General features: G+C 45.3%; 1 protein-coding gene across 1 annotated transcript; it reads left to right on the forward strand.

Moving 5' to 3' along the window:
* The first annotated feature begins 1,550 nt into the window (after positions 1-1,550).
* LOC148000408 (uncharacterized) lies at positions 1,551-13,819 on the forward strand. The gene is given in 6 exon segments (XM_087589571.1): positions 1,551-1,892; positions 2,004-2,081; positions 2,314-3,090; positions 3,092-3,329; positions 12,256-12,602; positions 13,025-13,819. Coding segments are annotated over 6 exon segments (2,577 nt in total).
* The last annotated feature ends 537 nt before the right edge of the window (positions 13,820-14,356 follow it).

Below are 14,356 nucleotides of genomic sequence, written 5' to 3' on the forward strand. Positions count from 1 at the left end.
TTATGTCAGTTGGACACACACAATTTTTCAATAAACCTCCTAATAAATTATTGGTTCCCACTTCTAAAAGCACTGAAACATCCTCACTTTGGTAGTCCTTCCTCTTAAGGTTCTAGTATTGTATGGACTATATCCTGGCTACTCCAAGCTTGGTCTGCTATCCATTTCTAAGGGAGTGAAGAGTATGTTTTGTTGTGGTTGTTATTGAGGTTATTGTTGGTTTGTTTCTATTGGTTTTTGCTTTTGTTTCGTTTTGTTTCGTTTTCTTTTGTTTTATTTGTGTGTTTGTGCGTGTGTTTGGTTTACCTCCCTGAGGATAATTTCTTGTTCCATCCTTTTGCACTAGATTGTCATGATTTGCTTTTTGTTAGTAGCATAGTAATTATTCAATTTTGAATATATCCCACATTTTCTTTATCCCTTCCTCTGTTGATGGACACCTGATATCTTTCCAGCTTCTGGGTATTCTAATCAATGCTGCTATGAACATAGTGGATCAAATGTCCATTGCAAAGTTTGGAGCATCATCTCGGTGTATTCTAGGATTGGTATAGCTTGGGCCTCAGGTAATTCAATCTCTAATTTTCTGAGGAAACTCCCAAGTGATTTCCAGAGTGGTTGTTCCAGCTTAGAGTGCCACTTATTTTAGAGGTGTGTCTAGGCTTCTCCACATCCTCACCAGCAACTGTTATAATCTGAGTTTTTGATCTCAGCCATTCTGACTGCCCTCTTACGGAATCTCCGTGGTCTTTTCTTTCTTTTCTCTTGTTTTTTTTTAATTTTATTTTATTATTATTATTATTATTATTATTATTATTATTATTATTATTATTTTTGGAGATCTGCATTTCCCTGATGCCTAAGGATGTTGCACATATCTGTAGGTTCTTCTCAGCCATTAGATGTTCCTCAGATGAGAATTCTTCTTTAGCTCTGCACCCCATTTAAAGAGAGTTATTTAATTCTCTGGAGTGTAACTATTTGAGTTCTTTGAATCTTTTGGATATAGGGCATCTATTGCATGTAGGATTGGTAAAGATCTTCTCCCAAACTGTTGGCTGCTGTTTGGTCTTAATGACAGTGTCCTTTGCTTGCAGAGACTTTGAATTGATATGAGGTCCCATTGGTCTATTCTTGATCATAGAGCAGAAGCCATTGGTGTTTTATTCAGTATACTTTCCGTGTGCCCATGTATTCGACCCTCCCCACACTTTTTCTTCGATTACTTTGATTCAATCTGGTCTTATGTGTATGATCTTGACCTACTTAGACTGCCACTTTGAGCAAGGCTCTAGGAATGCATCTATTTGCATAATGGACCAGTCAGTAACTGACGTAGTGAGGAGGAGGTGTGGCCCAGGTTCCACCTGCCAGCCTAAGGTATAAAATGGCAAATCAAAGAGAGGAAAGGAGCACTAGGCGGTTGGCCTCTCTCTGAACTTGTGGTCTGCTCAGGACAGCACACAGCTCACTAGAGGCAGGGCACGGACGAGTTGGGTCGATTGTGCTGATCGAACCAAGAGTGTCCCTTCGTGTCCTTGGCAGTGGACATGGAACCAGGCTCTCAGACAGGCGCACTGCAGGAGATCCTGGACTGTCTGTGTCGAGAGAGCGACCCAGGAAAGATCTACAAAACACTGAAGAAACTGTCTTCTGTGACTATCCTGTGCGACAGCCTGGCAGAGATTGGCTTCAGAAAGACCATAAAGACGTTGAAGAATCAGCATCTCCTGCTCCGCTTTGTTAAGGACCTAGTAGACAAGTGGTCACCGGGGTTTGTGCTGGGACCCCAACAAGAGCAAGACTCCCTGGACTTTGGATTGCTGAGGAGCCACAGGACAGCGCATCAGAGCACCGGTCTAGAAGAGACAAACCAGGAGCAAATATTCCAGGTAAGCCGAGTTGCTGGGGGACAGGTATTTTTTGGGCTCAGCAAATGCAACCCAGGCTGGATCCATTGCCTGAGCCCTAGCTGCAAATCCAACAGAGATTTTCACCCACAGACGCCCAGGAGTCCAAGCCTGGATCCAGCAGAAAACAGGAGCTCTGAGCAGCAGCCAGCTGTCCAGGACCCAGGGCAGGTAGGAATCCAGGGTGCGAGCTTTGAGGAGCCTTTGAGCGTGAGGGGCCTTTGAGCATGAGGGAGCCAAGCCTCTCTCCAGAAAGCCAGGGCCTGTGTCAGAGAAACACAAGTGGCTTGTGATTGGGGGGCAAAGAAACAACACTCATCAGGCCCCCGGGAGTCGGAGGAAGCCACTGGGACAGGTTGGGTGATGGATTGCCTCAATTCTGAATGCTGATCTCCTTCTACAGGTCCCACCACCATGCAAGAGGAAGAGTGAACTCCCCTGGCTTGAGGAAGCTCGGAGGCCGCCCGCAAAGATTCGTCGAGGTGATTCTCAAGTATCCAAGGTCCAGAGTCCCATGGCTGACTGTGCTAGCCTAGACTCTCGGTGCAGTGGTAAAACCTGCCTTGCTGTGGATGGTGTCCCGCAGCCTTCTTCCTCTCAGCTGGATGGAGAAGCGTCACCTAGGGGCTGGTATCTCAGAAAGAACAACAAAACGCCAGTCTATTCAGGTTGTCTTCCAGCAGACTCTTGTCCTCAGGAATCCCACCCAGGGCTCCTTGGGAAGCCCTTGGCTGGCATCAGGAATGCTAGTCTCGGACAATCGGCCCAAGAAGAAACTGAGCCTGGGCAGTCCAAGGAGAAGACACAGTGCCAGACGCAGACTAGAAAGCAAAGACCGAGCTTGACTAAGCCCTCTGCACACCTGTGTCTTCAGGAGTCCCAAGAGGAGAGGCTGCAGGCCCTCAGAGCCCGCATCCAAAGCTCAATGGCCAAGAGGCTGCAAGCGAGACAGACAAACATGATCTCCTTTCATACCCAGCACAAGAGCCCAGGTCAACAAGGGGAGCTTGGACCCAGAAGGGGTGATACAGTACCAACTTCCCACAGTCTTCCTGAGGCACCTGCCCATCCAGGATCCCAGAAGCTTTCCTGCCTGCCCTCTGGAGCAAAAGGCCCCAAAAAGGCGCCAGCTAAGAGACCTGCTCCACTCATGGCCAAGGCACTCAGGGACTACAGCCGTAGGTTCTACACAAACTGAATGGCTGATGCTCTCCACAGTCACAATACCTGCCACTCCTGGGACTGGGAAGGACTGGGCATACACTCTTTCTCCTGGAAGAACTGGCACAGAACACACTGTGGTTGTCAAGCTCCAGACACACTCCACAGCACCCTTTTCTGGAGTTTTCACTGTGCCTCTGGACAAGATTTTCCAACCTTAACCCTTGTCCCATGGCAAGTTGTACATCATGCTCCAAAGTAAATAAATATCTACCTCCCCCTTTATTCAGTGTGTTGGTGTTTACATGTCTTGAGAATGATGGCTACAGATAAATGTAGATATTGCATTTCCGATGGATAAATGGACTCACTCTGTACAGACAGTTCCACAAAGGTACATTTATGTTATCATACCATCCAATATGTCTTAGAGTCATACTTAGTCATGTATGTAAATACGAGTTGAAATCTCCGTGGAAGACTAGCCCTCATTTCCCACAATCTAGATGATTTAGTGAATCTCAGAGATATTAAAGGTAAAAACAAAACAAAATAAAATGAAACCAGTCTAAATTGGGTGATTGTGTCTGTGGGTTAGTGTGTGTGTGTGTCTGTGGGTTAGTGTGTGTGTGTGTGTGTGTGTGTGTGTGTGTGTGTTTCCCCTCGTGTGGGTGTGTGTATGTCTTGTTATGTGTGTGTTTGTGTGTCCTGTGCGATCTTGCCAGCAAGATCATGTGGGACCCTCGAATCCTACTGCATCAAAAATGTTTATTGTAGCTTGAATGAGGGCCCGGGGCGACAGCATGGCGTGGCTTATATACACCCTAGCAGGGCGCATCCTCACCTGTTTGGTCGCTTACCCATGATCTCACAGGCACGCTCCTGAGTGGGCAAAGACCTGGCACGAGGGCACTCTTGCACATGCACACACATTTAACTTCCTGAAAGGACGTCAGTTGGCCCAGTGGCGGCCAGCGCCATCTTGTTATGGCAAAAGCTATCCCGGCTTTCCACGTGGCGCGCAGTGGAAGCCAGCTCCATCTTGTGGTGGCCAATGTTATTGTGGCTCTCCACATACCCCCCTTATTGTTTTACTAATATGAGGCTGGTCTAGGTCCCTGCAGTTAAGTCCATCTGCTCTGGCTCCTGTCTTAGTTCGTTCCTCTGTGTCACAGCCTTATCCGTAGAAGGGTAACCCTATCGCCACTGGGCCCCATGTCTTAGATTGGTCTGTGCATGAGGAAAGTTGCCCATCCTTAGATACCGCAGTGCTGTGTGGCAATAACTGTTAAATGACCTAGGGCGAACTCAAAAAAGAGGCCAGCCAGAATATGAGTTAGTGGGGAAATCATGATCACTCTATCGCGTGCAATGAGGAAACCTCAGCGATGTAGAAGGGCTGATCAAAGAATCTTTGAGTCTCTCTCATCCCAGTGTAATGGATCCACAGATCCATGGGGTGCAAGAGCAGAGAACGCAATGAGGAAACCTCAGCGATGTAGAAGGGCTGATCAAAAAATCTTTGAGTCTCTCTCATCCCAGTGTAATGGATCCACAGATCCATGGGGTGCAAGAGCAGAGAACTCAGATACCGACTAATTCCTGAGCATAGATAACCAAATTTCAGGGGAGGCCCCTTGTTCAATGGCCACAAGTGCTTGAGTGATAACGACGTTGTCACAGTTCTGTTGAGATCTGAGTTTACAAACCAACCATAGCATGAACACTAATCCACAGCATAGGGCTGCACCAAACAGAGCCACTCCCGATAAGTAGTGGGCACCTCATCAGGTTTTCCTCAGCTGCTACCACCAAGGGCCATAGTCAAGCCACTCCTATAATAAAATTTAGAAATCCCAATTGTCTGCAACTACTCCAGAAAGTTTACCCACTGTACTTGCCTAACAATAGATTGGGGGAGGGTAACTCTAGACACTGTAGACACAATGGCTGTAGCAGTAATGGCTGCTACAATAGCAGCGAAAGTAACAAGGTCTTTCCCTTAGGATCAGCCATTCTTTTCTGGAACAACCAGCAGGCAATGGAACCATGTCTGAGATCTGCATAACCAGGGCAGAGTTCCCCAGTCCGCAGCAGCTTCACACAGGTGGCATTCCTGTGAAGCTATAGACTGCAAAATGACAACACCAGTTAAGGCAGCAAGAGTCACCTGGGGAATGAGGGGGGCAGCAACGGCTGGTGTCCAGTCTTCTCCAGCAAGCAGCAGTGCACAGAGGGTCAGAGAGCAGGCCACAGTGGGACGGGACACACGCAGCGGTAACACTGACTGCAGCAACGCAAAAATCTCTATGATGACAAAAGATGAGGGGGAATCTTCCATCTTCCTTCCAGGGCAGAGGAATGACTCTAGGGACCTGAACCACGAGAGCTGAATCTTCATGCTCCCAGGATCAGCAAGTCTCAGCAACCACCTCTGGCAACTGGCATACTCTTGTGGAATCCTGTAGAAAAAACACAAAGATTCCCTCTTCCCCATAAAAATATCTGAACAGGATCATGCCAATACGTGAATCTTTCTATTTCACCCAGCCAGAAGTATGCCTACTTGTAGGGTGCCATAAGCACTCAAGGGTTCCTTGGCATCCAAATTTTAAAATTGGAAATAAAAAGAGTATTGTTAAATAATTGTATAGCATACATAGCATACAGGGATAACTCCCCACACTCCTTTTTTTTCACATTTTGATCATCCGTGTTGTGTTTCATGTGTTCTATGCATCTAGGGTAATTCAAGCTTTTGGTCCAATAGCCACTTATCAATGAGTGCATATCATGTGTGTTTTTCTGTGATTGGGTTACCTCACTCAGGATGATATTTTCCAGTTTCAACAATTTGTCTATGAATTTCATAAAGGTATTGTTTTTGATAGCTGAGTAATATTCCATTGTGTAGATGTACCACATTTTCTGTATCCATTCCTCTGTTGAAGAGCATCTGTGTTCTTTCCAGCTACTGGCTATTAAATTAGGCTATAATGAACATAGTGAAGCACATGTCTTTTTATATGTAGTCCTTCTTCTTAAGGTTCTTGTATTCTGTGGACAATCCAAGCAACTCCAAGCTTTGTTTTACTATCCATTTCTAAGGGAGTGAAGAGTATGTTTTGTTGTGTTTTTTGTTGTGGTGTAAAAGATATTGCAGGTGAAATGAAAAAATATTACTAGACTAAAGTTTTTGAGTATGTCTGTGCTTGTGTGTGTGTGTGTGTGTGTGTGTGTGTGTGTGTGTGTGTGTGTGTTTCTGTGTTAGAGCTATGTGTTCCTGTGGGATAAATTAGACCAGATATACCCAAGTAAATCTATGGGCAGAGAATGATAGAACAAGACAGAAAGGAATATCATCCATAAATTAAAACCAGAATAAATTATACATTGGAAAATGTGTACTTGTGAGTGTTTTTCTATGTGCACATAAGAGTGTGTGTATGTGTGTGTGTGTGTGTGTGTGTGTTTCCCCGGGTGTGGGTGTGTGTGTCTTGTTAGGTGTGTGTTTGTGTGTCCCGTGCTATCTCGCCAGCATGAACATGTGGGGACCCTCGAATCCTTCTGCAGCAAAAATGTTTATTGTAGCTTAAATGAGGGCCCGGGGCGACAGCATGGCGCGGCTTATATACACCCTAGCAGGGCGCTTCCACACCTGTTTGGTCGCTTACCCATGATCTCATAGGCACGCTCCTGAGTGGGCAAAGACCTTGCAAGTGGGCACTCTTGCACATGCACACACAGTTAACTTCCTGAATGTACGTCAGTTTGCCCAGAAGGGGCCAGTGCCATCTTGTTATGGCAAAAGCTATCCCGGCTTTCCACGTGGCGCGCAGTTGAAGCCAGCTCCATCTTGTGGTGGCCAATGTTATTGTGGCTCTCCACATTCCCCCCTTATTGTTTTACTAATATGAGGCTGGTCTAGGTCCCTGCAGTTAAGTCCATCTGCTCTGGCTCCTGTCTTAGTTCGTTCCTCTGTGTCACAGCCTTATCCGTAGAAGGGTAACCCTATCGCCACTGGGCCCCATGTCTTAGATTGGTCTGTGCATGAGGAAAGTTGCCCATCCTTAGATACCGCAGTGCTGTGTGACAATAACTGTTAATGACCTAGGGCGAACTCAAAAAAGAGGCCAGCCAGAAAATGAGTTAGTGGGGAAATCATGATCACTCTATCGTGTGCAATGAGGAAACCTCAGCGATGTAGAAGGGCTGATCAAAGAATCTTTGAGTCTCTCTCATCCCAGTGTAATGGATCCACAGATCCATGGGGTGCAAGAGCAGAGAACTCAGATACCGACTAATTCCTGAGCATAGATAATTAAATTTCAGGGGAGGCTCCTTGTTCAATGGCCACAAGTGCTTGAGTGATAACGACCTTGTCACCGTTCTGTTGAGATCTGAGTTTACAAACCAACCATAGCATGAACACTAATCCACAGCATAGGGCTGCACCAAACAGAGCCACTCCCGATAAGTAGTGGGCACCTCATCAGGTTTTCCTCAGCTGCTACCACCAAGGGCCATAGTCAAGCCACTCCTATAATAAAATTTAGAAATCCCAATTGTCTGCAACTACTCCAGAAAGTTTACCCACTGTACTTGCCTAACAATATATTGGAGGAGGGTAACTCTAGAAACTGTAGACACAATGGCTGTAGCAGGAATGGCTGCTACAATAGCAGGGAAAGTAACAAGGTCTTTCCCTTAGGATCAGCCATTCTTTTCTGGAACAACCAGCAGGCAATGGAACCATGTCTGAGATCTGCATAACCAGGGCAGAGTTCCCCAGTCCAGAGCAGCTTCACACAGGTGGCATTCCTGTGAAGCTATAGACTGCAAAATGACAACACCAGTTAAGGCTGCAAGAGTCACCAGGGGAATGAGGGGGGCAGCAACGGCTGGTGTCCAGTCTTCTCCAGCTAGCAGCAGTGCACAGAGGGTCAGAGAGCAGGCCACAGTGGGACGGGACACACGCAGCTGTAACACTGACTGCAGCAACGCAAAAATCTCTATGATGACAAAAGATGAGGGGGAATCTTCCATCTTCCTTCCAGGGCAGAGGAATGACTCTAGGGACCTGAACCACGAGAGCTGAATTTTCATGCTCCCAGGATCAGCAAGTCTCAGCAACCACCTCTGGCAACTGGCATACTCTTGTAGAATCCTGTAGAAAAAACACAAAGATTCCCTCTTCCCCATAAAAATATCTGAACAGGATCATGCCAATACATGAATCTTTCTATTTCACCTAGCCAGAAGTATGCCTACTTGTAGGGTGCGATAAACACTCAAGGGTTCCTTGGTATCCAAATTTTAAAACTGGAAATAAAAAGAGTATTGTTAAATAATTGTATAGCATACAGAGCATACAGGGATAACTCCCCCCCCCTTTTTTTCACATTTTGATCATCAGTCTTGTGTTTCATGTGTTCTATGCATCTAGGGTAATTCAAGCTTTTGGGCTAATAGCCACTTATCAATGAGTGCATATCATGTGTGTTTTTCTGTGATTGGGTTACCTCACTCAGGATGATATTTTCCAGTTTCAACCATTTGTCTATGAATTTCATAAAGGTATTGTTTTTGATAGCTGAGTAATATTCCATTGTGTAGATGTACCACATTTTCTGTATCCATTCCTCTGTTGAAGAGCATCTGTGTTCTTTCCAGCTACTGGATATTAAATTAGGCTGCTATGAACATAGTGGAGCACATGTCTTTTTATATGTAGTCCTTCTTCTTAAGGTTCTTGTATTCTGAGGACAATCCAAGCAACTCCAAGCTTTGTTTTACTATCAATTTCTAAGGGAGTGAAGAGTATGTTTTGTTGTGTTTTTTGTTGTGGTGTAAAAGATATTGCAGGTGAAATGAAAAAATATTACTAGATTAAAGTTTTTGATTATGTCTGTGCTTGTGTGTGTGTGTGTGTGTGTGTTTGTTTGAGTGTGTGTGTGTGAGTTTGAGTGTGTTTGTGTGATAGAGCTATGTGTATCTGTGGGATAAATTAGACCAGATATACCCAAGTAAACCTATGGGCAGAGAATGATAGAACTAGACAAAAAGGAATATCATCCACAAATTAAAACCAGAATACATTATACATTGGAAAATGTGAACTTGTGAGTGTTTTTCTATGTGTTCATAAGAGTGTGTGTGTGTGTGTGTGTGTGTGTATGTGTGTGTGTGTGTGTGTGTGTGTGTGTGTGTTTCCCCGGTTGTGGGTGTGTGTGTCTTGTTAGGTGTGTGTTTGTGTTCGTGTATGCTTAGAGTTATGATTATTTTAGTGAAATGCCCAAGAGGCATGAAAACACACACAGATGAGAGTAAGAAGAAAGAAGATACAGAAAGAGATAACCTGCATGTCCAGATGAGGAGCAAAGTGGGCCAAAGTTTGCTGATTTTCTCTCCTATTACGGGAAGTGCACTGGTACACAGACAACCACCCTTACTCCATACCTGTGATAATGCTTTGGATCCAAGGTCATGTAAACAAAAGCCATGGAGAAAACCAGGTACGTGTCTACCTATTGAGAAAAGAAGTATTGAGTAGTCACAGGGAGTTTCAAAAAGCAGATAAAAATTCATAGTGAAGAAAAAAGAGACAGACCTAAAGTGGCAGAGAGGCAAGCAGAAGGAGATTCAATCAAAATGAAGGGCAATCTCCTGACAACCCAGCAAGTGGAGACACAGGTGGCCAATGTCAAAATGGAAATGCAAAGGTGTGGCTTGGCTTTTGGTGTTTGTACCTGTGGGGAAAGCCATGGCCAGGAGATGTGGGGAGAAGGAAGGTATTAGAAGACAAGAGAGGCTTGCAGAACTTTGTTGCTTAACAAAGTTGGCCTACACAGGAAAAATCCTTGCCCTATGAAGGCTCAAATAGCTTTGTAAAAATGCTTCCATGACGTTTTCCATTGTGCAGAAAAGTGTGAGGAGAGTAGACTGCATCCTGCTGTTGTTCTGTTTCTATTCTAGTTGTTCCTTTCTAACATTTTCCTTCTTTTACTCCACCCTTCCTTTGTAACTTCTTTCTTCATTCCATCTGTCTTTTCTTCTTTTAATGCTTTCTTTCTGTTCCTATTTTTTTACTTATTTCTATCATTTCTTCTTTCCTTCTGTCTTTATTTCTTTTTCAATCTTGTGTGGGTTCATTTTATTTAATCATTTTTATTGGATATGCTATATATACATTTCAAATATTATCCAATTCTGCCTTTTTTTTCAAATAAGACCCCTATCCATTTTGTCTTCCTCTTGTTCTATCCAAGTGAGTGCCTGGCCATCCAACCATGCTTTCTCATTTCCGTACACTGAGTTTTCCAGTTTTCCCATCTTAGTTAGGGTTTTTATTCCCACACAAACATCATGACCAAGAAGCAAGTTGGGGAGGAAAGGGTTTATTCAGCACCAAAGGAAGTCAAGCCTCGAACTCAAGCAGGTCAGAAAGCAGAAGCTGATACTGAGGCCCTGGCGGCAGGTTTGTTACTGACTTAGGTCCCCTAACTTACTCAGCTTGCTCTCTTAGGGAAGCTAAGACTAACACCCCAGGGATGATACCACTCAGACTGAGCTGTGTCCTCCTTTGTTGTTCCTATTTGCTGAAATGCCTTACACCTGTGTCTCATGAGGCATTTCCTCAACTGGGTCTCTGTTCTCTGGGATAATGCCAGCTTATGTCAGTTGGACACACACAATTTTTCAATAAACCTCCTAATAAATTATTGGTTCCCCCTTCTAAAAGCACTGAAACATCCTCACTTTGGTAGTCCTTCCTCTTAAGGTTCTAGTATTGTATGGACTATATCCTGGCTACTCCAAGCTTGGTCTGCTATCCATTTCTAAGGGAGTGAAGAGTGTGTTTTGTTGTGGTTGTTATTGAGGTTATTGTTGGTTTGTTTCTATTGGTTTTTGCTTTTGTTTTGTTTTGTTTCGTTTTCTTTTGTTTTATTTGTGTGTTTGTGCGTGTGTTTGGTTTACCTCCCTGAGGATAATTTCTTGTTCCATCCTTTTGCACTAGATTGTCATGATTTGCTTTTTGTTAGTAGCATAGTAATTATTCAATTTTGAATATATCCCACATTTTCTTTATCCCTTCCTCTGTTGATGGACACCTGATATCTTTCCAGCTTCTGGGTATTCTAATCAATGCTGCTATGAACATAGAGGATCAAATGTCCATTGCAAAGTTTCGAGCACCATCTAGGTGTATTCTAGGATTGGTATAGCTTGGGCCTCAGGTAATTCAATCTCTAATTTTCTGAGGAAACTCCCAAGTGATTTCCAGAGTGGTTGTTCCAGCTTAGAGAGCCACTTATTTTAGAGGTGTGTCTAGGCTTCTCCACATCCTCACCAGCAACTGTTATAATCTGAGTTTTTGATCTCAGCCATTCTGACTGCCCTCTTACGGAATCTCAGTGGTCTATTCTTTCTTTTTTCATGTTTTTTTAATTTAATTTTATTATTATTATTATTTTTGGAGATCTGCATTTCCCTGATGCCTAAGGATGTTGCACATATCTGTAGGTTCTTCTCAGCCATTAGATGTTCCTCAGATGAGAATTCTTGTTTAGCTCCGCACCCCATTTTAAAGAGAGTTATTTAATTCTCTGGAGTGTACCTATTTGAGTTCTTTGAATCTTTTGGATATAGGGCATCTATTGTATGTAGGATTGGTAAAGATCTTCTCCCAAACTGTTGGCTGCTGTTTGGTCTTAATGACAGTGTCCTTTGCTTGCAGAGACTTTGAATTGATATGAGGTCCCGTTGGTCTATTCTTGATCATAGAGCAGAAGCCATTGGTGTTTTATTCAGTATACTTTCCGTGTGCCCATGTATTCGACCCTCCCCATAGTTTTTCTTCGATTACTTTGATTCAATCTGGTCTTATGTGTATGACCTTGACCTACTTAGACTGCCACTTTGAACAAGGCTCTAGGAATGCATCTATTTGCATAATGGACCAGTCAGTAACTGACGTAGTGAGGAGGAGGTGTGGCCCAGGTTCCACCTGCCAGCCTAAGGTATAAAATGGCAAATCAAAGAGAGGAAAGGAGCACTAGGCTGTTGGCCTCTCTCTGAACTTGTGGTCTGCTCAGGACAGCACACAGCTCACTAGAGGCAGGGCACTTAGAGTTGGGTCGAGAGTGCTGATCGAACCAAGAGTGTCCCTTCATGTCCTTGGCAGTGGACATGGAACCAGGCTCTCAGGCAGGCGCCCTGCAGGAGATCCTGGACTGTCTATGTCGAGAGAGCAACCCAGGAAAGATCTACAAAACACTGAAGAAACGGTCTTCTGTGCCTATCCTGTGCGACAGCCTGGCAGAGATTGGCTTCAGAAAGACCATAAAGACGTTGAAGAATCAGCAGCTCCTGCTCCCCTTTGTTAAGGACCTAGTAGACAAGTGGTCACCGGGGTTCGTGCTGGGACCCCAACAAGAGCTAGACTCCCTGGACTTTGGATTGCTGTGGAGCCACAGGACAGCGCACCAGAGCACTGGTCTAGAAGAGACAAACAAGGAGCAAATATTCCAGGTAAGCCGAGTTGCTGGGGGACAGGTATTTTTTTGGGCTCAGCAAATGCAACCCAGGCTGGATCCATTGCCTGTGCCCTAGCTGCAAATCCAACAGAGATTTTCACCCACAGACGCCCAGGAGTCCAAGCCTGGATCCAGCAGAAAACAGGAGCTCTGAGCAGCAGCCAGCTGTCCGGGACCCAGGGCAGGTAGGAATCCAGGGTGCGAGCTTTGAGGTGCCTTTGAGCATGAGGGGCCTTTGAGCATGAGGGAGCCAATCCTATCTGCAGAAAGCCAGGGCCTGTGTCAGAGAAACAAAAGTGGCTTGTGATTGGGGGGCAAAGAAACTACACTCATGAGGCCCCCGGGAGTGGGAGGAAGCCACTGGGACAGTTTGGGGGTTGGATTGCCTCAATTCTGAATGCTGATCTCCTTCTACAGGTCCCACCACCATGCAAGAGGAAGAGTGAACTCCCCTGGCTTGAGGAAGCTCGGAGGCCTCCGGCAAAGATTCGTGGAGGTGATTCTCAAGTATCCAAGGTCCAGAGTCCCATGGCTGACTGTGCTAGCCCAGACTCTCGGTGCAGTGGTAAAACCTGCCTTGCTGTGGATGGTGTCCCGCAGCCTTCTTCCTCTCAGCTGGATGGAGAAACGTCACCTAGGGGCTGGTATCTCAGAAAGAACAACAAAACGCCAGTCTATTCAGGTTGTCTTCCAGCAGACTCTTGTCCTCAGGAATCCCACCCAGGGCTCCTTGGGAAGCCCTCGGCTGGCATCAGGAATGCTAGTCTCGGACAATCGGCCCAAGAAGAAACTGAGCCTGGGCAGTCCAAGGAGAAGACACAGTGCCAGACGCAGACTAGCAAGCAAAGACGGAGCTTGACTAAGCCCTCTGCACACCTGTGTCTTCAGGAGTCCCGAGAGGAGAGGCTGCAGGCCCTCAGAGCCCGCATCCAAAGCTCAATGGCCAAGAGGCTGCAAGCGAGACAGACAACCATGATCTCCTTCCATACCCAGCACAAGAGCCCAGGTCAACAAGGGGAGCTTGGACCCAGAATGGGTGATACTGTACCAACTTCCCACAGTCTTCCTGAGGCACCTGCCCATCCAGGATCCCAGAAGCTTTCCTGCCTGCCCTCTGGAGCAAAAGGCCCCAAAAAGGCGCCAGCTAAGAGACCTGCTCCACTCATGGCCAAGGCACTCAGGGACTACAGCCGTAGGTTCTACACAAACTGAATGGCTGATGCTCTCCACAGTCACAATACCTGCCACTCCTGGGACTGGGAAGGACTGGGCATACACTCTTTCTCCTGGAAGAACTGGCACAGAACACACTGTGGTTGTCAAGCTCCAGACACACTCCACAGCACCCTTTTCTGGAGGTTTCACTGAGCCTCTGGACAAGATTTTCTAACCTGAACCCTTGTCCCATGGCTAGTTGTAAATCATGCTCCAAAGTAAATAAATATCTACCTCCCCCTTTATTCAGTGTGTTGGTGTTTACATGTCTTGAGAATGATGGCTACAGATTAATGTAGATATTGCATTTCAGTTGGATAAATGGACTCACTCTGTACAGAGGAGTTCCACAAAGGTACCTTTATGTTATCATACCATCCAATATGTCTTAGAGTCATACTTAGTCATGTATGTAAATACGAGTTGAAATCTCTGTGGAAGCCTAGCCCTCAGTTCCCATAATCTAGATGATTTAGTGAATCTGAGAGATATTAAAGGTAAAAACAAAACAAAATAAAATGAAACCAGTCTAAA

This window comes from Rattus norvegicus, chromosome 16, assembly GCF_021556685.1.
Source record: "Rattus norvegicus strain SHRSP/BbbUtx chromosome 16, alternate assembly SHRSP_T2T, whole genome shotgun sequence".
NCBI classification, from domain to species: Eukaryota; Metazoa; Chordata; class Mammalia; order Rodentia; family Muridae; genus Rattus; species Rattus norvegicus.